The sequence below is a fragment of the Mytilus galloprovincialis genome, chromosome 4 (assembly GCF_965363235.1).
Source record: "Mytilus galloprovincialis chromosome 4, xbMytGall1.hap1.1, whole genome shotgun sequence".
Taxonomy (NCBI): Eukaryota; Metazoa; Mollusca; class Bivalvia; order Mytilida; family Mytilidae; genus Mytilus; species Mytilus galloprovincialis.
The window spans coordinates 73,331,805-73,359,218 of record NC_134841.1 but is presented as its reverse complement, the minus strand read 5'-3'; the positions used below and the strand labels follow the sequence as shown (position 1 = coordinate 73,359,218).

Genomic DNA, 27,414 nt, shown 5'->3' with positions numbered 1-27,414 from the left:
TTCTCTTTATACTGCAACTTTTATAAATGTTCTTAATGAAACAATTTGGTAAAACAATCTTTTCAATCAAAACCATGAATCTACGAAGTATCCGATTTTTTTAGCCACGGTAGCTCATTTTTCGAAATACTACGGATTTTCTACTGTATTTACCAAATCCTTTCGGAGTTTTGGAACCTCTATACTCTTTGACTTCGCACTTTATTTGGCCTTTTCACTGTTTTTATTCGAGTGTCACTGTTGAGTCTTTTCAAGTGTAGACGAAACACGCATCTGACGTACAAAATTTCAATCCTGGTATCTATGATGAGTTTTTCATTGTTAATAAATTACTCCTTTGAATAAACCCAATTGCCGTTTACCCCTCTATGTTTGCTTAAACAGTGACGTGATTGCTGTATGCTTTCTATAACCATATGACGATTATATGATAAAAAACCTTGATAGATCTTCCGTTGCCAATTATTCCTCATCGTCTCTATCTTAAACATGTGTTGAAACAGATCGGTAAAGTCATCGAGATTCCATCGACTGGTAATGTCATTGTTACTATGTTTGACATGTATTATCTTTGATAAAATAGTAACTCAGACATTCATTCTCGCCATTAGAACGCCTGAAGGAATGTGTAGCATAGTCTCTTGTTTTTGTTTACTTATTATTATAGACAGGATGCATTAAATATCATATAAATAAAATTATACGAATATTTGTTATAACATTGAATTCATCAGTATGACGTTGATACGGGTGAAAAATATACGTTCTTTTTTCTGGCAATGTTGTTGTTTTTTATTATCATGTATGTATCTGGATCCCCTCATCCGTAATCAAAAGTTTTGTTTTAATTTCAGTAAAAATGTCTTTTAAATTAACATTATGATTTGTATCGTGTAAAAATATCTAATCTAGAATCGTTGGCTTCGTAGTTTTTCAAAATTCCCTGCGTTTATTTTTAGCCTCCAAAACCATAAAAACTGTAAATTCTTAAGAATTTGATGTAAAACGGAAGTTTCTGAAGTTCTTTGTCAGAGAGGGCGTGTGATCTATCAGATACCATAACAGTATGTGAAATTATTTGAACAATCCACAAGTTGTGGCATCTGGTAAAACAAAACCTTTTGATTTAGAAAACAGAGCTTGTTAACGCCATTAATACGTGGGAGATTCATTTTGTCAAAAAGGTTTTATCGTATGTTATCGTATTAAAGTATAAATCCAAACTCTGTGAATTTCAAATAAATCATTCAACATTTACAATTTATAGTCTTTTATGAGATTTTCAAGACATTAAATTGGAACTTTTAGGCAGGTTATGTAATTCAGTTTTTCAAGGTCATCGGAAAATGGCAGATGCTTGTGTTTTGTTGGTTTTTTATCTAGTGAAAATGCATTTAACAGCAGACAAGTGAAAGTAATAGTCTAATAACGAACTCGCATCCAATAGTCTTATAGCGAACCAAAAGAAGTATAATCTAATAACATACATATACTTTATTGTCATATTGTCATATACACTTGATCTTTTCAGTGTCAAAGAATAAACAAAAAATATAACAAAGAAAAAAGCATTTCAATTGACAATGCAAGTTGAAATCGAAAATTACGAATAACGAACTCATTGACGATAGTTTATGATAACGATCTCGTAGACGATATCCCGACTGCCAGAAGCGTAGCAATGCCATTTTAAGTGTACGCCCAAACCTCGGCGAAGGGTCTTTGAAGACCCCTTCTAAGCGGTCTTAGAGCAGAGAAACACCCATAGAAGCTCTCACGTTTATATCGTGAGAAAGATACATTTGAGTCTGCAATTTCATGGCAGTACACAGGACGGCCTGTTTACGTACAAACTATTTACAATTATTAACTCTCCAATCTAAATACCAACAGAAAAAAAACATTTAGTAGATCTGCATATTGTTTTCGATTGGAAGGAACTTTTCAAGTTAACTCTAATTCAACAAAATATAAAAAGAATGGGTGAACGACGTCTTTTACATATTTTCTTTACGTTTTTATGATTACATTATATTTATATAGATATAAGAAGATGTGGTATGAGTGTAAAACTCGACTCCTCCGGAAATTTTAAGGTCGATTCATCGACTTTCGTTTACCTCTTAGATAATTATCTTTCAACGCATCAGTAAAGACAATTTGTATCTAAAATAGTCCAGCATTTTTCTTTACTATACTACTACATCAACAGCTGTGCATATTAACTAAATATTATTTTTCTGACAGTTATTACCATTTTTTTGTCTTGGTTTATATTATTAGTTTGTACTGAGTGTGATAATTGCAGGGTGTAAACAAAATAGTATATGTATACTATCTATCATGTGCAACATTTGTACATATATATATATACGTATATAGTTGTTAATATCTATGATATTTGGTTTCGGTTGGAGAGTTGTCTGTCTCTTTGGCAATCATACCACATTTTTATTAGCACCGTATCATAAATTAAAAGGGGTACTTCCGTTTAATGCCACATGCTCGAATGAAAATTAACCATTAAAGAGAGATTTAACACGATCAAAATGTGCACTGCAAGAGATTAAACACGACGAAATTGTATATCAAAAGAGAAATGAAACACGACCAAACTGTACTATGAGAAAGAGTTTAAACACGACAAAATTGTACATAAAGAGAGATTATACACGACCAAGTTGTGATACGAGAGAGAGATCAAACACGACCAAACTGTACTATGAAAGAAAGATTAAACACGACCAAACTGTACTATGAGAGAGATATGGGATACGACTAAACTGTGCTATGAGAGAAATTAAACATGACCAAATTGTACATTAAGAAAGAGATTAAACACGTTCAAATTGTACACCAAGAGAGATATTAAACACGACCAATAAAACACGAACGAACTTTACTATAAGAGAGAGAGAGATTAAACCAAATTGTGCTACGAGAGAGATATAAAACACGACCAGACTGTTTATTAAGAAATATTAAACACGATAAAAGTGTTATATAAGAGAGAGACTTAGCACGACTAAAACAAAATTGTCCTATATCTTATTATTCTCTGCATGTTCCAAGTCAGGAAAATGACAATTGTTTCCATACGTTTGATGTGTTTGAGATTTTGATTTTGCCATTTGATAAGGGACTTTCTGTTTTACATTTTTCTTGGGAGTTCGGTATTTTTGTAATTTTTGTAATTTTACTTTTTGCTGGTCTTCCTGTTGGTATTACAATGTCGAACGTAACATGCGTCACAGTTCTAAACATTTTAATTTTCAAGAAGCCAATTAATTCTTCTGTCTTGACACTTAATATATTATATGTCTCTGCATACGACAAACTTAATAGGTTTTAATGTGTTCTGAACATCACATAATGCAGTTAAATCCCAAACCGGCATGCCAATGAAGTTTATATGATGTACGATAACGGTTTTAACAGGATGATAGGGAAATTGTAATGAATCAAACATTTATTTTATGTGTTGCTTAAAACTCGAGACAGATTCACTCCTACTTGTTGAGGCTAAATTTTCAATAACATTGCTTCATTTTATTAAAGTATTTAAATCGATTTAAGATTTCTTTCTTTTTAGAATTAATATATTCCCAATTGCTTTAGTACATATAGTCATTATCTTTGCTGATATAACAATATTTTCTCCCTTCATTACAGCTGTTTATCAGCCATCCTCACATTTCTAATTTCCGTTTCTGTCTTGTATATATAACCTTTGTAATATTATTCATCTGTAATTAATATGAAGCAAATATTATATCTAATGCCGATTTCGCATTTCTTAAAACAAAATTCTTACATGCTTAATCTGTCTGTCTTTAGTTACTAGCATTCGAATATGCAAATTTAATGTACTTTAATATATATCAGACATGAAGTTTTACCCGGAAGAGTAGGATATTGCTATTCATCAAGTAGGTGCGTCTACAAACTTGAAATCAATGCCGAGTTATGTTTTTTTTCTACAGCATGATCGACACCTCTGTCATAGCTCGTAGACTTTAAGTCCCCCGGGATATCACGGTGACACCAGCCAGTAACTCAGTACTTCGGTACTGTCATCATCGGCATGATTAGTGAAGACAATTATGTATATTGTTTCATTGAAACATTTTTTAAAGAACTCATTTAAAATAAAGAAACGCACATCCCTCATGCAAAGCTACGATTTCGTGTCCGTAAACTATTGATCTTTTTAGGCTAAATCAGCTCTTAAATATTTGAATATTATTTTTGGATTTTTCAATAATCAGTTTCCCTTGAACAGCACTGAAATACCCTAATTTCGAATCTGTTACAGTAAAATGAGTACCGTTTTAATATACATATTGATATAATTAGATTTTAGAGTTTCAATAAGACGTTCCTACTCGAAAGCGGTTACAAAACAGATAGATCAATTGAGATTTAATGTTTAAAAACAAACTATTTGATACCCTCTCCAAATTGAGATTATTGGTAAAGAAGAACTACTTTACACCCTCTCCAATGACCAGATCCCCTTTTTGATCTCCTCTTGAGTTTAATCTGTGGCTTAATTACCAGACTAAACAATTGAACGTTCCCTGCAGGAAGATTATTGCATAAAGTAGGCATACCTATCTCCACACCTGAGGTCAGCTGTGGATGATACTGTTTGTGATTACAGCAGATATGTTTATATTAATCAGATGTAGTTTGTGTTGATCTTAGCAACTTTGTTTTGATAACCAGGTTGTAAGGTTAATTGATAAACAGGTATTTTGGACGGATACCTGGTGCTAAAACAGCTGTTATTGACAAGATGCATATTTTGTAGACCATAACAATTTATTTTTTGTATAAATTGTATAAATTGTTGCTTTCTAACATGTCCGATAGGCAACGTGTGTTTTAAGACGGGCATTGGTCTCTTTAATAGCTTAAAAGCATCGTTGTGTAACTTCATTTGAGCTTGTCTTCTTTGGTGACCTTACAACAAAAATTCATGACGGTAGAAGACACATTCATTATTGATGTATTAGATACACCTTGAGCTTAGCCCAAATGGGTGTATCTTGGTCCAGTTCTTTTCAATGTCTTGTTAAATGACATATTTCATTTTGTACAAAAAAGCACCATTTATAATTATGCTAATGACAACACTGTATCATACAGTGATCATAATTTAGATAAAGTTGTTGAAAGTTTAGAAACTGATAGTTTAATCTAATAAACTGGTTTTCTATAAATTTAATGAAGTCTAATCCTGACAAATTCCAGGCTATAGCCATTGGAAAAAAAACAAATAAACAGAATTTGATATTTAATTTAAATGGAATCAAAATTTCTTGTGAAGAAAATGTTAAACTTCTTGGAATAACTACATATTCGGACTTAGACTTTAACAATCATATATCTGAAATATGTAAAAAGGCATCAAGACAATTAAATATTCTAAAACGTATGGGTAAATATTTAAACAGGCTAGGTAGGTTAACAGCATACTACTCATTCATTCTTTCGATTTTTAACTATTGTCCAGTAATTTGGCACTACTGTAGTGAAAAAAATCTTTTAAAATGGAAAAAATTCAAGAAAGAGCGCTACGATTCATTTATTAAGATTATGATAGTCCTTACGAAGAACTGCAAGAAAAATCTAAATTACCATCTTTAAAAATAAGAAGAATAAAAACAATTGCAATAGAAACATTTAAAATAATTCACAAAAATAATCCGAGCTACCTTCATGATTTGATTGATATAAAAATTTTAAACAAGTATGATTTAAGATCACAGAAAACAGCAGTACTTCCAAGAGTTCGAACTACTAAGTACATGAGTATGGCTTAACAGTAACCCAACAATACGAAAAACTATTATGAATGGCAGTTTATGTTTCCAGTATATATATATATAAGAAAATTATTAAAAGATAATAACGGTTTCAATGCATCACTTTTTTACTAGTACTTTCACTGCTTCCGCAGATCTTCAGGTAATGTGACTTGTATATAAATAAAACAATTGATTGACGTTAACAATAGTATGACTTTAACAAATACAAGGGAGACTACTAATGTCATTTTAAGACTTTAAAATGTTACGTTAAAATTAGAATATCATTTATCATTTAATCCCGGGTTGAGAATGTTTATGAATAATTCTTCTTTCTTCCTCCGGAGAAAATCATTTTGACGATTGACCATATACAATGGAAATATTTTAAATCGTCCATTAGAACAACGATGGAAATGGTCGTTTGCCCTGATGAGTGTTAAATCTTCATGGTTGGTTTGCTTTCTATGTAAAGTCATTCTAGTCCGCAGTTCATTTTTTGTCTCTCCAACATAGAATTCCTCACAATTTGAACATATGATAGAATAAATGACGTTAGAACTTTTACAAGACATATTTTGCTTAACAGTAAAATGTTTTCCATTTTTGAAATAAATTGAACTTCCTTCTATTAAATTTGGACAAGTCATACAACGTTTATCGGTACATTTTTTTACAATTGGCACAGTTTCATTAAAGTCAAATTTTGAAGATGTTAAATATCGTTTCAGACTTTTCGACTGTCTTTTGCTGTTGATAATCTTCTTTTTCTGTAAGACTTTGTCCATTCTTTCACTTTTGTGTAAATTTGTTTCAATTTGTCGCATGAAACTAAATATGTCATAATCTCGCGGATTATAAGTTGTGACAAACGGAATAATTTTGTTTAAATTGTTCGATGATTCATCAGTAGTTTCGGATCGCCGTGATTCTGTAATAATTGGTCCTTTTGTTAGTGCCTTTTGAATTCCGTAATTTATTACTTGTTCCGGGTAGTGTTGCTTATGTAAATACTTTTTTAATTCTTCCAGTCTTTTATTGTGTAATATGTCTGTACTTGTAATAGTGATTATTCTTGACGCTAGATTAAAAGGTATATTTAATTTCACATGTTTTGGATGGTTTGAGTAAAAATCTAAATACATATGTGTATCGGTGTCTTTAGAGAAGATATCTGTGACAATCTTATTTTCCTCCGTTATAATAACCAAAATATCCAAAAACGGATTTGCCATTTACATACGTCAAAACTGGAAACGATTTCTTGACGATTGTTTTATAATTTGGAATTCGGATATATCTGTCTCAGATTTTCATTCTGATTTAAATTCTTTAAATCCATATATTCGTTTCACTATTAACAGAAATGTCAGGGAAATGCCGTTTTTGGATATTTTGGTTATTATAACGTAGGAAAATAAGATTGTCACAGATATCTTCTCTAAAGACACCGATACACATATGTATTTAAATTTTTACTCAAACCATCCAAAACATGTAAAATTAAATATACCTTTTAATCTAGCGTCAAGAATAATCACTATTACAAGTACAGACATATTACACAATAAAAGACTGGAAGAATTAAAAAAGTATTTACATAAGCAACACTACCCGGAACAAGTAATAAATTACGGAATTCAAAAGGCACTAACAAAAGGACCAATTATTACAGAATCACGGTGATCCGAAACTACTGAGGAATCATCGAACAATTTAAACAAAATTATTCCGTTTGTCACAACTTATAATCCGCGAGATTATGACATATTTAGTTTCATGCGACAAATTGAAACAAATTTACACAAAAGTGAAAGAATGGACAAAGTCTTACAGAAAAAGAAGATTATCAACAGCAAAAGACAGTCGAAAAGTCTGAAACGATTTTTAACATCTTCAAAATTTGACTTTAATGAAACTGTGCAAATGGTAAAAAAATGTACCGATAAACGTTGTATGACTTGTCCAAATTTAATAGAAGGAAGTTCAATTTATTTCAAAAATGGAAAACATTTTACTGTTAAGCAAAATATGTCTTGTAAAAGTTCTAACGTCATCTATTCTATCATATGTTCAAATTGTGAGGAATTCTATGTTGGAGAGACAAAAAATGAACTGCGGACTAGAATGACTTTACATAGACAGCAAACCAACCATGAAGATTTAACACTCATCAGGGCAAACGACCGTTTCCATCGTTGTTCTAATAATAATAATAATAATTAAAAACCAATTGTTCAAAGAACAATTGAAGGTCTTTCCACAAGTAAAGATCTATTTTATTATTAAAATATTAAAAATCAATCTAAAATGTCAGTTCCTATGACTCTATAATGTATAAATATGAATTTAAAGCAAAGGTCAAAATCTAGAACGTCCTATTAACCTTTGACCTTGACTTCAATTTCAAGGTCACCAACCATGAACCTCAAATAAAAAGACCCTAGGTCTGTAATATGTATGGTAAATGAGTTATATCACTTTAGGCATGATTTTAAATATAAGATGGGCAAAAACTCTCATTTATTGTTTACGCACCCTTCCAACCAAAATTTATAAGTTACAACATGTCGCAACTATCAATTTAGTAAAAATATTTTGTCGATATCTTATAAGGTTTTGAAAATTAGTAAAAATAAGCCAAAATAAAAATTTAAAATATGACCTTGACCTTTGACCTTGACCTAATTTTAATTTTTTTGGACCAAGGATCTCAAATCAAAAGACCCTAGGTCTCTATAACTTATGGTTTACCAGTTAGAAATGCAAATCACTTATATCAAATACATAAGGGGAAATAACTCTCATATGGAGTCCCTGGAAAGCTTCGGTCCAAATGAATTGCCTAATCCTGAAAATGTAACGAGCAATTTGGTAAAATAAATTTGTCGTAATCTTTTACGGTTGCGAAGGAGTAGTGGCCACAAGAAAAACAGTGTTTGGGGAGATAACTCTTACAACGTAAAGTATTTTGTTACGCAGTTGTAAATTTTCAAAGCGTATTAACTATACGACATCATATTCCAAATATCTAAGCAACATCTTTTGAAACATCAATACTACGCAAGAAAAAAATTTAGGCGGAAGAAAAAAAAAAAAAATAATAATCAGAACAAATTCAATAGGTCTTTCCACGGAAAGGTGGAAAGACCTAATAATAATAAATTCTTTATTTAAAGAGGGTAACTCAATTAGAAATAGTCTAATTTTCATTGAGGCCCTCAAACAAAATACATGAATACAGTTAACATTCATACATTCATACATTAATTTACAATATATATTACTAGTATATACACAATTCAATCATTGAAATATACAAAGGGTAATAAATGACAATATTTGATATAGTTTTGTTAGAGGAAAACAAATTAGTTGACTTGCATATAATTTTCAAGAAAATGATTATAACTATGTTTCTTGAATAATTCCACATTAGGACATTTCTTTATTTCGAGTGGTAAATTATTCCGTACTTTGGTTGCAGAATAATGAAAAGATTTTTTATAAAAATTTGTATTTGGTCTTGGAACAAAAAGATCATTATTAGAGACAGATCGTAAGTTGTGGCGTTGCACATCATCAATATTTAGTATTGCTAAGTAATCAGGTGTTAGCCCATTTACAATTTTATACATTAGAATTGATTGTTGGTATTTTATTCTTTTGGTAAAAGATAGCCATTTTAAAGAAGAAAACATGAAATTAGATGGAATAGAAATATCGCATTCCAGTATAATTCTTGCTACTCTTTTTTGAAGTTTTATGATTCTATCTGAATCTTTTTGTAATAAATTTCCCCAAACTGAACTACAATAGTCTATATATGGTAGAATATATGCATTATAAAATAGTTGCCTTGTGTGTATTGGCAAATATACTTTAATTTTATATAAAAGTGATACTTTAGATGAGATAATTTTACATATACGATCAACATGATCTTCCCAACTTAAATTTTCATCAATGTCTATTCCAAGTAATTTGAAAGAATGGACATTCTCAATACATGTTTCGTTGACGGTAATACATAATTCTGATAGTTGTTTAAGTTTTTGTTTTGAACCCAATTTCATACACTTAGTTTTTTGTGCATTGATTTTCATACTGTTATTGTTACACCAAGATTGTATAGCATTTAAATCATTTTGCAATATGCTGTTTATTTTTTCAATGTTTTTATCATGAAAATGCAATGGTGAATCATCAGCATATAAATCCATATTGGATTGTTTAACATGAAGTGGTAAATCATTTATATATATTAAAAATAACAGCGGACCTAAAATAGAACCTTGAGGCACTCCATACTTTACAAACGATTTATCAGATTTAATGTTAGCGTATTGGACTTCTTGTTGTCTGTCAGACAAATATGATTTTATCCAATCTATTATATGTTTTCCGATATGATAAAATTTTAACTTTTCTAGAAGTATGGCATGGTTAATAAGGTCAAAAGCCTTACTGAAATCTAAAAACACTGTACCAACTATTTCTCCATTATCTAAATATTTTAACCATTCGTCAATTAGTTTAGTTAGCGCTGTTTGGCAGGAATGACCTTGTCTGAAACCTGACTGGGCGATATGTAACAATTTTTTATTGTTAAGGAATTCAAAATGGACGATTTAAAATATTTCCATTGTATATGGTCAATCGTCAAAATGATTTTCTCCGGAGGAAGAAAGAAGAATTATTCATAAACATTCTCAACCCGGGATTAAATGATAAATGATATTCTAATTTTAACGTAACATTTTAAAGTCTTAAAATGACATTAGTAGTCTCCCTTGTATTTGTTAACGTCATACTATTGTTAACGTCAATCAATTGTTTTATTTATATACAAGTCACAAAGGTCCAACTTGTTTCACACAGGATAGGCGAACGGCGAACGGCTAACGGCGTACGCCGTATTTTGACTCAAAACAAGTAAACCGGCATATCATCCAACATTAGGAAAATAATAATTTAGCCTTTAAATCTGCATTTTTGCATAATTACATATTTAAGGAGTTTTATTAAAACATTGACGAAAATATTCGTGCTTTAACATTTTTATTATCTTAATTTAATTGTATTTTAGGTTGTCATTGCTTTGTTTTTAAAGAAATTTTCTGTTTCGTAATAGGTTTAGAGATTAATTATTATGTTTTAAAAAAGAGAACGTTTTCTCTTCACCATCTTCGAAGTATGAAGATAAATTGCACATAACAATAATATTTTTTCGTTTACTGGTAGTTTTTCAGTATTTGTAACCTTTAGTTTTTCTCACGTACACTCTTTCCGCCATCTTGAAATGAAAATGCGCCGCCTTCGCCTGAGTCCTGAGATAGGCGAGGGCGGCGTAAGCCGTTATTGCGCGCGCATCCAAAATTTTGTGAAACAAGTGCACCGGGCGTTCGCCACCGGCGAAAGGCGTACGCCTTTTTCCGGAAACAAGTAGGACCATTACCTGAAGATCTGCGGAAGCAGTGAAAGTACTAGTAAAAAAGTGATGCATTGAAACCGTTATTATCTTTTAATAATTTTCTTATATGTTACCAGCATACGGACTTTACTTAACTTTTTCTTATATATATATATATATATATATATATGTTCTTCTTTCATATTTTTGATGCTTTGGCTGCTGGTCTGTCCCCTGAATAATTGAACGTATACAATATTTTTGGGGTTGGATTTTAGTCTAACAGGGAATACTCATCGCTTTTAGGTCACTTTTAGATCATTCACCACATCTACCGCAGGTTATGCCAACTCATAAATAAAAATAAGGAATTCTATGCAATTTATCTATTTTGCGTGAAACAATTAGTCGCAAATTGCATATTACGTGGAACGACGCCTACTATTCGTGATACTTACGAAAATTATTTTTATAATATAATGAAGTAAAATTATATTTTTTGTTGTTTTTTGGACATGATCCAGACAGGTTACATAATAAGTTTTGTTTTATTAATTACTATTCGGTATGTTATGAGAATAAAAGTAGAAGTAAAGTATGTTACAAGTGTCTTCCAAATACACCGACTCTTCCAAGCACATGTAAATGACACGTCAAAGCAATGAAATGTGTACAGCTACAAACAGGCCCTTGGTCAAGGGGAGAGTCATTTTAAAAAGATAAATTCCATTCTTTACATTTGAAGTGTTTATAAAGGGAAATTCATTCTTAAAATTCTATATGTTTTATAGTGTATTCTAAGGTTTATAAATTATGATAAAAATCATTAATTCATTCAAAATTGGTGTTTCAGTCAATCATTAGAATCTCTATTTGATAAATCTTGTCTCTTACAAGTTTTTAAGAGGTGCTGTATAGATTGAAGTGTTTTTGATAGTAGTTTTCTTGACATAATTCCAATTCGACAACAATCGTTTAGTCTGCAGAAACCTATGATTACATCCAATCTAAACTTATGTAATAAAGTCATTCAATTCACCGCTACGACTTTTTTATCTGTGCTCTATTCACTGCTAAGAATGTTTAGCCTTTCTCCGTCATCTGTTTAAAGAACTAGGGCCGATCCATACTGGGCTTAGTTTCCAACCTTGCCCAGTTCCCCGTTTATTGCCCCCGTGTGTGTAAAATTCTACACCCTTCTCATTTTGTATTCATTTAATGTTTTCTCTTAGTTTATGTTTATGGTATCGATATATCTTTTTTATGCCGGTAGGGTATTAAATACCAATGATCAATCAATTTAACAAACATAACATCAATATCAAAATACTTTTAGTAGCTCATACTATCTTCAAAAGACAAGGGAAGGAGGGATGAGCACTCGCACACATGTTTAACATTCTTTATGTGTCTGTACAAATTCAGGAGCCTGTAATCATGGTTGTCGTTGGTTATACCTCTGTCTGTAATTTTAGTATTTTGTAAAGTGCATTGTTATGAATTAGGCAGTCAGTTTTCTGGTTTATATTGTCTGCAGAGTTTTTTTAACCGACTATACAGTATGTGTTTTACTCGTCGGGACCGTACGATGACCTCTATAACTGCTTACATCTACGTCATTTGAACGTTGGTGGATAGTTGTCTCAATGGCAATCATACATCATGTCCTTATTTTTATATTAGAATAGCGAAAATTTTGCCACAGGCTATTCAAGAGGGATGATAACAAATTATAACCATACAAGTATAGTTACGTCGGGAAAAGATATATAAGGATACAAACAATCAGTCTGCGTGGAAATCTATTAAGATTGAAAAGATATATCAATATACTGTAAAAGTTCTCTTAAGAAGATTCCCTTCATTAATCACGTTTTATTCCAGCAGTAATCCTCAAATGAAAATTTTAGCCACTGATTAATATATATCCATTTGCTAACCAGACGTTACAAATATAAAATATACGAGATCGGGGTTTTAACGAATTGGGAAACCAACCATGTTGCATTTCATCATTAAACTCCGCCGAGTTCTATTCTCTAAACCTTAGATCAATGATACTACATAAAATTTGTTATCCGAGTAACTGAATTCCTGACTGTTAGAACGAAATAATAGGTCAAAATAAGTAAACCAAATTTTTTTTTTTTATAAAATTAAGTTTATTTTGTCTGTTATCATTATTATTATCATTATTATTATTATTATTTTAGCCCTGAAAATAAAGTTATGAATCGTTATCGTTAACTGTGTGGATAAAACAAGTGACTGAAGTGTAAACACAGTATAGATATATAGTTTTCAAAGTATTATAATGATGAAAAATGTCTTGTGGGTATATGGATTTTATCGGTACTCAATTTTAAGCCCTTGTGAAATATGAAAATGTTTGAAATGCTATATCAGAACATTTTTCTTAATCGTTTAATGTCTCGTTAAATGACAGTAGTACAAATGTCATATTATGTTTTGTCTGCAATTGCATTTTGGCACATTCATAGAATTGGTTAAATTTTCATACGATAATATGACAATTTACGTAACTCTGTGCCACTTTTTCTGGCGATGAATATGCATTTATGATGCACTTTATTCATTGTTTGCATATCAGTTTGAGCAGGTATGACAATTCCAGACGTTTGTCCACGTAATGTCTGGAATTACAAGACAGACATTTGGACAAGAATGCCAGATTCACACATTACTGAATTAAAGCCAACCACAAATATCACAGCGGTATTTAGAATAACATTAACCGTCCCAATTTTATTGTACAATCTTCAATAATAAATGACTTCAGTGACGCTCAAGGCCAAACGGCCGTATACGAAAAAACAAAAAAACAAACGGCTTTTAAGAGCTGCTCAGCATAACACACAAAAACATATAAAGTTTTAATCTTTATGTTTTAAGCACATGAATATACATTTTCATTTTTAATTAAAATGTTTCTATGTGCTTTTTTAAATACTAGTATATCGTTACGAAATGTATGAACTATTTGCCATTGAATTTTCAGTAAAAACGACAATCAGCCAATAAATATTTTAATTCGACAAAATCAATTAATCTTAACATATCGTTTTATTTCAGATGCTGTATGGTCCACAGATGTCGACTTTTTATATTCAAAGGACAGACCATTACTCACTGATCATGTAGTTCGACTAAACGCCACCCCTACAACCATCAATTTAACGATTCATCCATTGTATACTACCTCAAACAATGGCGGATACCGACCGTCGGCAGCGTTCGTGTACTTCCTATCATCTTTAGCGACATATGCCATTAGGTATGCCTCCGTATTTTGGTATACCAATAAATATCTTTCGATGGTGTTCGTGTTTCAACTATTATTCATGAGTGTGAATTCAATATTTTCGTATAGCGGATTTTCGATTCTATACAAAATTGCTCTAAATTCGAATTTATATGGAAATATAAATCTTAATCTTGGTTGCGGAAGTGTCATTTTTCTCTTCATAGTTTCCGGAATTGTTTTAATTTTGTCATCATTTGCCGTTTTTGAGTACGGATTTAACAAATATTACGACAAATACAAATTAGTTGACAGAAGGCATAATCCACAAATTTATACTCGTAAAATTTTGAAAGACAGGGGTCCGTGTAATGGTCATATTGCTCATACATTTGCCATGATCACTCTTGTGTTGTTGGCCATTTTTAAAGGCCCAATTTTATATGACTTGATATCGGTTTATCGAACATCGAAAGACACCTTAGTGTTAACAACTGTTATTATAGAAGTTTGCTATTTAGTGTTTTGGATATTTTTATGGACTATCTTTACGATCAAGGAAACCTGGCTTTTTAGAATTCTAGATTACGCCAATGTTGGACAGCCTATTTTTGTGATAAAAAGTAACAATCTAACACGAACGCCGTCCATTTCAATAGCCTCTATTGACATAAAGGATCTTAGTCTACCAATGGTGAAGCCAAAACGTCCAGGTTCGATCCAAAGTATGGATATAACTCCGAGTGAAAGTGGTTATGATGAAGGAGAAACCGCTCCGTCGACCGAAGACGAGAAGTTTGGAATAAGTCTTCCACCTTTGAGAGAATATGACGAGCACATGGACCAAAATGACGTAATTTTACGAAGGAGTCGTAATAGACGTAGTGGCGGCCAACGTGTTACATTTCACGATAATGTAAGGGGTTCGTTAAGCACTGAAGCGCTGAACGAATCCCAGCGCAGTAAATCTCCTATGTCGGAAGACATGCGAATGAATGTTACTGCAGATATACATTCTGGTAGTAGAAATAAGTATGTACGTAGAAGCTCTGATCCAGATGCTAAACGTTTGCGGAATAATAGACATAACTGCCATTCAGTACCACGTCAAAATTGTGCAACTGATAAGCAGTTTAATCATGAACTCGCAGATTATATAGCAAATATACAAGAAATTACACAAAATCATAGAGAAACTTCCGTGGATGACGGCGAAAAATGTGAAATTGAAGTTGACTATTTATCGCCTAACCGCAATAGGCCCGAAAAACGTCCTAGAACTCCACAAGGACAAACACCTGAAAGAGTGATACTTCGACATAGTGGTCCTAAAAATTCGCGCGAACAGACACCCGAAAAAATATTAAATAAGAATCTTGTAAATAAATTTAACCGAAATTCAGACCCAGAAACTACTAAAAATAATAAGACAGAAGAACTGGCAAACAACAAAAATGTTAATAAAGCCAAAAAGGGGGAAATAATTTCTAATGAGGACAAACAATTACAAAAACAAAATAACGATTTTTTCACAAGGAGTGAGAAACCAGATATAGTGCCGAATGAAAACAGAAGTCAAGTTTACCCACGTCCGATAAAATTTGTACCAAAAAAGCCAGATAATATCCGAAGAGATTCGGCTAATTATTCACAAACGTCTTCACAGGACACCTCATCGAACGATTCATCGGAGCAGACGACGTTGTTCAGTCAAGTATGACTTTTATTGATACGCATGACTGTTTTATCGCATGATGGTTTCTAAATCATTTTGCAAAAGTACTGTTTTATTTATTACAATATGCATGCTATACTACATACATTACGCTGCATGCTATTAAAAGCGTAAAATTTGTGTATTTTGGCAAAGTTATTTGTTGAGTAATCTACAAAAAGTGTGTTGTTTGTTACATAATCAGCACATAAGGAAACCATCAATCAAATACATGCATCGTAAAATTATGTAAACAATTATTTACGTATACTAGTACACTTTAAAATTAATGCGTTTCCATTAATTCTTTCCTACTACGTGTATGAATTTATAAACAATTTCATATTCTTTAGATTAAAAAAGGCGGGGAAATCATCATGTACTTAGTATACATGTATGTATAAAGGATAAAATTTTCTTCGAAATTTCACGCAAAATAGCAATATCGTACTTCAAGTTTATATCAAAGAAATACCTCATTTATATTTTGTGCAACTCATCTCTTCTTTGTCTGTTATACTGTTACATCTGAAACAAAAAAGACGAAGTTATTATTCTTACAATTTATCATACAAATTATACCTAAATCATGTTGCAATTTGTTTTAAATTTTTGGTGGAATCATTGAAAACAAAACCATCTTTAATATAGCTGCTGGAAGATATCTTGTCTTTAGCAAAAAAGAGTTATAAGTTTGCAAAGCCCAGTGCCAATCATGTGCATAGAATCCTCTGTTGTTTTTTTCTGTTTTGTTTTGTTGTGTTGTTTTGTTGTTGTTTTGTGGGGTAAAAAGGGGAACTTTCAACTCGACCTTTACCTTTAAAAGTAAGATACCAGAAATGAAGCCAACTTGAAGCTATACATTATTTTGTGTGTTACCAAATCTTTGAAATAGATTCCATGTCAAAGCAAGCAATATCAACATGGTCAACTAATCTAGGTTGTACACGACATGTAGATGTTGTTTAAAAATTAGGGTATTTGACAGTAAATATATAATTAATAAAAGAGAACCACAAAAGTTGTTGTTAGTAATTGGTCTCATCAACAAATGAAGATACAAGCATAAGAGATCAAGAGTTCTTTTCAATTTGAAATATTCATCTTAATGATTACAAAATGTCGATTGCATATTTGCCATTTGTTAAGATTTAGAAAAAAGGAAATGAACCGCCCTAACATTAATTTGTAAGTAATTGGAAGTTCCAATTGGATTCTTAAACTGAGAGTTGTTTAAGTTTGACAATGCTATACTAACGAGGTACCATTGGAGCCAAGACAAATATCAATTCAACATCGTTTTCTAACTTAAGTGCCAATGTAATAGATTTTGTCATGCATGTTGTACCACTAAAGACGAGAAGAAAGTACTAAAATCTTTGTTTTATATACACTTTAGACAGTTTTTCGATTGTTTTTTTTTTATAACAAAATTGTATCACCGTGGTATACGTAAAACCATTAAGGAAGGTGAATAAATATAAAAAATAACAAAAACTGAAAAAAATGTAGTGAAATAGCTTATACATATAGTTAGTTCGTGCAAAAGCGTTGCACTCTCTACAAGAGGCATTGAATTCAACGTCCACGTTCTTTTCAGACGTAGCTGCATACGTTTATGCGCAACCATAGACGTCCTACTTTGGCAAGGATTTTACAGACGATATGAAAGAATACCAAAGTGACCATATTTCTATTCAAAAGTCACTTTGTTCAATTTAGAGAACTTATGCCAATATAAAGATTCTGAAAAAAAACCCGAAAACAACACATGATTTTATAATCAGATCGGGTATGATTGCCAATGAGACATCTCTCCACCAAAGTTCAAATCACTAAGATAAATATCTAGCTCATAGAATCTCTATATAGAATGACAGTAAGTTACTAACTATAATATGATATAGTTTTCGTGTCATGTTATCCGGATATGTTGATGATAAAGATTGGAACACTTAAAACGAAAAACGAACTCATTCCTTTACTATATACATACTTATGTCTTTGTACAATTCCAGGTTTGGCACTTCCTTTGTTCCTATTTCATATTTAAAATTAAGGCTATCAAAAGGAAAACAACGGTCTTCTTGTATATTGTGGTCATATTTCAAAGTTGATACAATACTAATACTTTGACTATGCAGTATGTAGCTATACTGACAGGCACTAATATTGCTGGACTGAGTAGTTATATTGTCAATATTCAGTAAACTTTCGTGACCTCTAATTGTTTATGTTGCATATCTGTCCATTTATCGTGTCTCGTCACTTACTTTTTCTTTAATTCTTAATCATAATTTTAAATTTTAATGTGTGACCTGAGCCGGAGAGTTCAACAAGAGTTAAGCGCTTGATTTTTTAAGGGTTGTTGATTTTCTGTTTCTTCTTTTCATGAATGATTGCGTTAAAAGAGCTTTAATCTGTTATAACACACCAGTTTGATGCACATAAACATGAGTTCAATTGCTTTTAGTTTATACCATCAAAGTAGACCAAACATATATATATATATGTGAATCTGTATCTGGATAAATCATTATCCAACAGTTTGTAAACTTTTCAATGAACAGTGATGGCATGGCTCAATTATGAGAAGCGCGATTCCTATCAATCAAGCTAATCCCGGAGTAAGCTAAACAGTTAATCAAGCTGACAGATGAAGCAAACTATTAGGGAAGATTTCAAATTGAAGAATGTAAATTGAATTTTCATCTTGTTGACTTTAAATTACAGATTACGACGAGGTGATAACGAAATGCTACATTTAGAAATCATTATCCATATTTATTGACAATTTTTCTTCTTTCTGAAAAATGATTCATCATGATTATTTCATTGCGAAGAAGTCGTCATAACAAGTAAAAGAATGAATTATATTAGATACGCAGGAACTGTTAGCTACATTGAAAAATTAGTAGATCTAGGAAGATCATTTGCTATTGCAGTATTAGCACCAAAAAACTTGGAATATAATGCCAATTTTTTCCTAGAACATTTCGATAATTTCATACTTTCACAAAAATTATTATGGTTTTCCCACTTACTATCATTTAGTAGTCTACTCTGAAAGCCGCGCGTTAATTATGTGTGATATTTGGAAAAAGGGATATAATAGAAAAAAAAATCGCTAGTCGTACAAAATCACTTTCAGCACAGGAAAAGCAAAAAAGAAACACCACTCATATGGTTGTATTTCATCTCAATTTACAGAAATGCCTTCAATTGGGGGCAAAAAAAAAATAGCCTCACAGCAAGTTCAAAACAAAACCAAGTGCCGTTTGAGCGGAACACTGTGCTAGATACCAATCACTCTGCACTAAAGAACACAGCTTCTGATACATTATAATTATTATCTGTCAAAGAAATCCAACAATATACTGTCGTAAATTGTCTGACAATAGCACAGTAAACAAACTTATAGACAAGACAATACATTATCAACAGTGTACACAAAGATGAATATCAAAGAACTGGGTAAGAAATTACTTGAGAATAGAAAAGTTTTGGCAGACTGCATTATAATGATATATTTTCTAGATGATTTTCTTGTGTTGTTGGGTTGCTCTTTATCTGTTCCTAATAATTCATTTTAAAAGTGAAGTTCTGAAATGAACAAAAAAATAAGTAAAGAACAATTTTTCAATTTACATTTCAAATAATTTGAAAATATCGACGTGTCTTCGGTCTCAAATTTTTTATTTACAGTTTCTACAAACATATAAAATGAATCACATTGACCTTTTATTCTTTTTCGCTAAACAATCTTACAAATGTTAACCATAATATTCTAAAATTCTTTGCTATTTTCAGTATTGAAATATTTAGGTCTTTCCACTTTTCGTGGAAAGACCTTTTGTTTTTCTTCTGATTATTTTTTTTTTTTTTTTTTTTTTTTTTTTTTTCTTCTGCCGTCTGAGATGCTTTTTTGTCTTACAACATATCGAATAGATTTTTTGGCCAATGATGTTGTACAGTAATGGGGGTTTCAAAACTCACCCTGTGTGACCGAGCACTTATTCTTATAGGAGTTATCTCCCCGCGTCCTTTTTTTCTTGTTATCGCTATATCTCTAAAACCGTAAAAGATTTTAACAAACTGTTTTCACCAAATTGTTCGTCTACTCTTGAGAAGGATTTGGTGTATTTGACTTGACTGATCGGAAGACATCTTATGGGAGTTATTTCCCTTTGAAAATTTAAGATAGGCGATATTTTGCTTGTTATCGTTATTCAAAAGAAACTGTTACAGTAAATAATATGATTTGTTTGCCAAATTACTGTTTACAAAAAGGCACAACTTCAAACTATTTCAGTCGAAGTGTTTGGGTTAACCCTTGTAGGAGTTTTCTCCCCTTATGTATTTGAAATCAGTATTTCTCCACAACCATACAAATGATTGACCTCGGGTCTTTGATTTGAGATCACTGACCTATGACCTTGAAATTGAGGTCAAGGTCAAAGGTCAATTTGACGTTCTAGATTTTGACCTTTGCTAAAAATTATTTTCTGTTCTTGATAAAACAATTAAGTGTTCCACATATACCTTTTAATCTTATTTTTTTATATCAATTTGAAGAACTAAATTACATCAACAAGGAGTGACATTTTCTAACATCCTTTTTTAAATTTCATTCTTATTATCGAGGTGGAAAGACCTTCAATTGTTCTCTGAAGAATTGGGTTTTAATCTCATTAGGGTTTTTTTCCAAAAGAAAAGCAAAGGAGTAGAACAATTTTGCAGCAACTTTAAAACACAAGATTAATCCCATTATGTTCCCGTTTTTATATGCACGTCAATCTCTTACATTGATCTATACCACCAGACCATTAAATTTCAATCAAGATTGTTTCTGGTAGATATCATTGTTGATGCAGGTTGTTGCATAACTTGGCGCATCATTTGAAAGTTCTATATTTTGACGTATTTCACAAAAAGCATGCAATATGATCATCAGAATTTGTTTTATACTACAAATAAATACCGAAACTCGGGATACAAAATATACTAAGTTACACATGTTGAACTTGAATTTGAAAAATGTTGAAGACCGCATATTAACTTCTAGGCGTTAATTAATTATGTGTGTGTTTGTTTTAATAATGAATAGCCATCCACCTTCACAAAGCACTCCTCAAACTTATTAGTCGAAGAGAAAATATTTTTTTTTTGCATTTCATTTTGATTCGACTAATAAAAAAAACCCAATCACAGTAAGTGAACTCAAAACAAAGACCAATTTTAATCTCAGACTTTCTAAAAAGAACAGCAAGCAGACACTTAGCAAAATAAATTAGACATAAGACTACCAACAAACTATCGGCAGAAACCTATCAGTAAGCGCGGACTAAAAGCAAAACATTTTGACGTCAGACTTTCTAAAAATTTCCAATCAGCAAGTGGACAAAAAACAAAGATTATTGACGCCAAATTATCATAACCACTCTGCCAGCGCGGACGCAAAAGCAAAACATATTGACACCAGACTATGAAGAACCAATCAGAAAGTGCGGTCGAGAAGCAAAACATTTGGACGTTAGACTTTATTAAAATCCAATCAGCAAGCGAACAAAAAACAAAGATTATTGTCGCCAAATTATCAAAACCACTCATCGCGGACGCAAAAGCAAAACATAAAAAAATGACGTCAGACTATCAAAAACAAATCAGCAAGCGGACACAAAACAAAAATAATTGACGCCAAACTATCAAAAACCAATCCGTAAGAACGGACGCAAAACAATGAGTATTGACGCTAGACTACACGTCAAAATCATGTGCTGTGCCCGATTGTTGATTGTTTATGTTTTATGTACTACATAAAACCAATCAACAAACGGTTACACAACATATGATTTTGACGCCAGACTAGTAAGCGGACGCAAACAACTAACGGTTTTGACGTCGAACCAAGGACGTTTCAATTGTAACATCGTCAATTTGCGACAAGAAGGTTGCATACAAAACAGTGTATACCATAATTTTTCAGTACATAATATCATTCCTAGGTTTTGTGAAAGTTCGTAATCTTTGCTGTATGTTGCTTATTTGTAATCATTTTGATTTAAAGTCTGCTTTTCTTTTTATGATACTCTTTTTGTCTAGTCGTTGAAATTTATTGATTACACATTAGTAAGTTATAACGTTCATCTCCAAATGAAGTGGGCGAGTAATTTACAGGTATATCAGGTAGCTTTACAATGAAATTAACTTTGCATTTAAAATGCAGACAATTTACAGCACGATATGCATTAACAGTGAATGCATTGGTATTACTGTTATATCCATTTGTTTGTCAATCACTTCCATTGCTCTGTATACTAGTAGATCATTAAACATCTGTGAAGGTGGTTTTCTCTCAGACATTTTATAGTCTTGACGAAACATGTTGCTTTTGTATTTGTTTAGCATGAACTAATTGTTCTTTCCAAATTGACTTTTAATATATGTAGAATTAAAAGAACGTTAGATCTGCACGTAAGCTCTGTTGATAGTATGTTGGTTAAGATTTATGTATATACTTTTATTTCAACCAAGGCTAATTGGTACACATAGCATGCATTTTTTAAATCTTGGTGAAATCAATATACATCATTCTTAACAAGGCAAGTACAAATGTTTTACAAAGAAATTGAGAAAACATGTTCCAAACCCTCAACTTTTTCTTCAGTGATCATAAAAGAGAAAGAACGAACTTAATTACAGATGTCTGTTGAATTAAAAGGTCAAAAAATGTGCACCCATACCACTCCTTGAACTTTTCCCTTAGATATTATACTGTCAGATACAAAAGTACATCTTTGGCGTATGTATTGAAGAGTTATACAATGTCATCACGTTTGGACATCAAATGTAAATTATAATAATTTGACAAAGGTTATGTATCTGATGTGACTTAACAAAAGTACGTCTGTACTTAACTTTCAAGACCATGCACATAAAAATAATACCACGTAAATGATTATCAGCAAAATTGTCCATATTTTAGGGGACAGATAACGAATTCTCCTTTTTAACTCTGGCAATGGAACAATTGTAAATCACAACATTTAGCAAGTAGAGCAGTCTTGTTGGAAAGAAAGATAATTAAAAAAGCATAACAATCAAGATGAGAATACCAAATATTTAAAATCAGAAGTTCAAAATAATTCAAAACTCATCAGAAACCTCAAAAGCCAAAACAAGACCATGAGCAATCAAAACCAATAAAAGAAACCCAAGACCAAATGAATACAGAGATTTTGAAATTGCACTTAGAAATAACGCAACTGCAGCAAATTCAAAACTAGGATCCCTTTAATAAATTCAGACTGAAACAAAAAAACCTTCATACAAAACAATACAAGAGCAATCAGAAATGCTAACGATGGTTAAACTTAAAACACATTTCTAAACCATTAAGAATTTAGGAGGACCAACATGAAGTACACAAGTCAAAACGAATAAAGGATTGAGAGTATGCTAATGACAAAAACAATTCAAAACCAAACAGAAATTAAGGACAAACTAGACTATAATGAATTTGAAACTCTTTGATATCAACAAATTACAAAACAACTGCTAAACAGCAAATATATGTTTATTCAAAATTGAAAACAATAATGAACAAGATCTCTACAGAGCTGTAGATAAGTTGTTTTTCTGCATATTGATATACTGCAGTAAAATATCAGACACAAACAACAATGTGAACCTTTACTCTGATAGAGTCTACTGACGGTTGAAAGCTGGAGAGTGACTGAAAGCAATATAACTGGAAAGGATGAGAGTAGCCAATATTCTCCGGTCTATTTAGTTGAATTTCTATATCTCTTGTATTTCAAAGGGTCATAACTCTCCTGATCCTGAGTCTCTAATTTTAAACTTAATATGCAATCCGTTGACATTTCACTTTGCAGCAGAGCAAAAAAAATGTTGGTAGAATAAAGCAAAATTATCATTTCTTAACACTTCGTAAACAATAACAGTTAAAGTGGGCGTCGTAGGTGCTTTGAAGTGTATATCTTTCACTAAGTGTACTCACACAGCATTGAGCTGTGCACTATTTTTGTTCTAAAAGATTATAGTAAAACTATATCACTGTCAGTAAAAAGATGTCTTTGTAATATTGCCAAATGAATCAATAAAACTATGTGCATGTAATTTCATTCTGAACCAGAAGGTATTCCAATACACATATCTTTATATAATATATGTTCTCTCTCTTTTTCAGGAAGAACAGAAGAAATAACAGTAAAGAATCTAGGATTTTTTAAATGAAAAGTTTGACTTTTTTATTTTTGCTGTTTGGATTTGGCTAAATAAAATATTTATTCAGAGTCAGTTATGCCTACTTAAAAACTAATCATCTACCAATGAACCATATACATAAGGTCAAGGTCAGATGAACCATGCCAGACAGACAAGTACACCTAACAATCAATCTATGCATTAAATATACATTTGTAGTTGACCTTTTGCTTATAGTATCTTAGAAAAAAACTTAAGCAATAGGTCAAGCATGAAAACTTAACATTGACCAATGAAGCATAACATTGAGGTCAAGGTCAGATGATACTTGAAAGACAGACATACACACCTTACAATCCTTCCATACAACACATATAGTTGATCTATTACTTATAGTTTAAGAAAAACAGACCAAAACACAATAAAATGCTTTGCTGAGCACAGCCTGATACAACCGCAGAGGTTGAACCATGAACAGTTGGGACAAATTTGGACACAATATTCAAGATGATACATGTACTATCTAAATTTGGATTGTGATCAAATTTTTGACATAATGTAAGATTCTGACACAAAATAAATGTGGTCAAAGTTCATACAAATCAAGCGCGCAATACTGTGCAATTGAAGATTTCTCCTTGAAACTTTTCAAAAATTTGAAAATTTTGAAGAAAAAAATATTAACCCCTTAAAAAAATTGGACCCCCAACTTTTAGATACCCCTTGTAGCAGTAACCAACAAACTCAATCCCAGGCTTTTTTTTTGTAGTATGGGACCTTGTAGTACAATTTTAGAGAGATCCATACACTTAAACACAAGTTATTGTCTGGAAACTAGAAAAATGCTTGTGTTTGGCCCTAATTCCTGCATGTTTGGGACAATTACCCCAAACTCAATCCTAGCCTTCCCTTTGTGATATGGAACATTATCATACAATGTCAGAGAGCTCCATACACTTACACACAAGTTATTGTTCAGAAACTACAAAATGCATGTTTTTGGCCCTTAATACGTAAACTGTTGGCCCCATAACCCCCAAAATGAATCCCAACCTTCTTCTTGTGGCATTGAACCTTCCCAAAGAGATCCATTTACTTAAACTTAAGTTATTGTCTGGAATCCAAATGTGTCTTCTGACGACAACGCAGACAACATCACATCATTAAACTAACCAAAAATAATTTTTGCAGTCTTATAAAAACTTAGCACTGATCAATGAACCGTCATAATGAGGTTATGGTCAGGTAAAACATGCCAAACAGACATGTACATCATTATATATTTACATACACCAAATATAGTCGACCTATTGCACACTGTAGTACAAAAAAAGACCAAAACTCAAAAACTTAGCTTTGACCACTGAACCATGAAAATGAGGTCAAGGTCAGATGACACCTGCCAGTTGGACATGTACACCTTACAATCATTCCATACACCAAATATAGTAGTTATTGCTTAAAGAATCTGATATATGGACTTGACCACGAAAACTTAATCTTGTTCATTGATCCATGAAATGAGGTCAAGGTAAAATGAAAACTGTCTGACGGGCATGAGGACCTTGCAAGGTACACACATACTAAATATAGTTATCCTGTTACTCATATTAAGAGAAAATTAACATTACAAAAAATATTTTTCAAGTATTCACTGAACCATGAAAATGAGGTCAAGGACAATGAACATGTGACAGACAGGAACTTCATAACATAAGGCATCTATATACAAAGTATGAAGCATCCAGGTCTTCCACCTTCTAAAATATAAAGCTTTTAAGAGCTGCCTACAGTTCACTATTCCTATGTGGAGCTTTTTGCAACAAAAATCGTAGGCTCAACAATAAAAAAGGGTGGGAAACATCAAATTCTTTTAATGAAAATAAACCCTTATTAGGTGATTTCCAGGCGATGGTGATATTCCTGACCTGTGTCATGTAGCCATGTTATATAAGTTTTGCAAGCACTCAAAACAAAGATCTTTCATTTACTTATGTCTCTTCGATACCAAATTTCACATTGAAGAAAAATTGTTTTTGCTTGAATATTTAATCTCCTGATTTGGCTTATTATGAATAAAGGCCTATCAGAAAATGTTCGCTTTCTTCACCTATATCCACTGAAAACAAAGAAAAGTGGTAACAGTTTTGTAAAAGCGAAAAGGAAAAGGAAAAATGTATGATACAAATTTTCTTGCACAACTCTTTGTTAATATATCCTTTATCAGGTGCAGGTATGCATTAAACCAAATGCTTCGAAGCAAAAACTTTTTAAATTAGAGGTAATGCAAAACCAATTAGGGGCTACACAGAAAAGCCAAAACAAAACTTAATTCAGTCAAGGAAGGCAACTCATTCAAGAACAGTATTTCTGAAGCCAAACTAAATTTCTACAAGAAAGATAATATGGGCAACATAAACATTTTTCAAATTTCATTGTGCTGTTGCATAATTGGATCGATCTTTGTTCTATGGTCTTTATTTGGAATTATACCACATCTCCCTTTTAATATTTATTTATACTACATTTCCTGTATTCCTTATGACATTTCTTCATCAGTGGAAATGAAAATATGCTTCTCCCACATTTCAAAACCAGACTCTATTTCACAAGAGTGCACACACTGAAATGTCTCGCCTTCTTTACTAATCATTGATATTATGTTGATACTCCTAAATATAAAGCTTCATTACGACTGTCACATAAACTTAACATGAATCATGAAAATGAGGTCAAGGTCAGTTGAACCATATGCCAGGCAGACATGTACAGCTAACAATGCTTCCATACAACAAACATGACAAATATAGTTGAGCCTATTGCTTATAGTTTAAGAAAATAGACCAAAACACAAAAACTTAACACTGAGCAATGAACCGTGAAAACCAGGTCAAGGTCAAATAAAACCTGCACGACTGACATATAGATCATAAAATATTTCCATACACCAAATATAGTTGACCTATGACATACAGTATTAGATAAA

General features: G+C 31.8%; 1 protein-coding gene across 1 annotated transcript in view; it reads left to right on the top strand.

Annotated features, from left to right (window-relative positions):
- The window catches only part of LOC143072901 (uncharacterized), a 41,500-nt gene extending 16,979 nt beyond the window's left edge, over positions 1 to 24,521 (top strand). The window contains exons 3-4 of the mRNA XM_076248052.1: positions 14,320 to 16,202; positions 24,412 to 24,521. Of these exons, the coding sequence (XP_076104167.1) occupies positions 14,320 to 16,202; positions 24,412 to 24,429 (1,901 nt within the window). The 3' untranslated portion in view covers positions 24,430 to 24,521. The remainder of the gene's footprint in view (positions 1 to 14,319; positions 16,203 to 24,411) is intronic.
- The last annotated feature ends 2,893 nt before the right edge of the window (positions 24,522 to 27,414 follow it).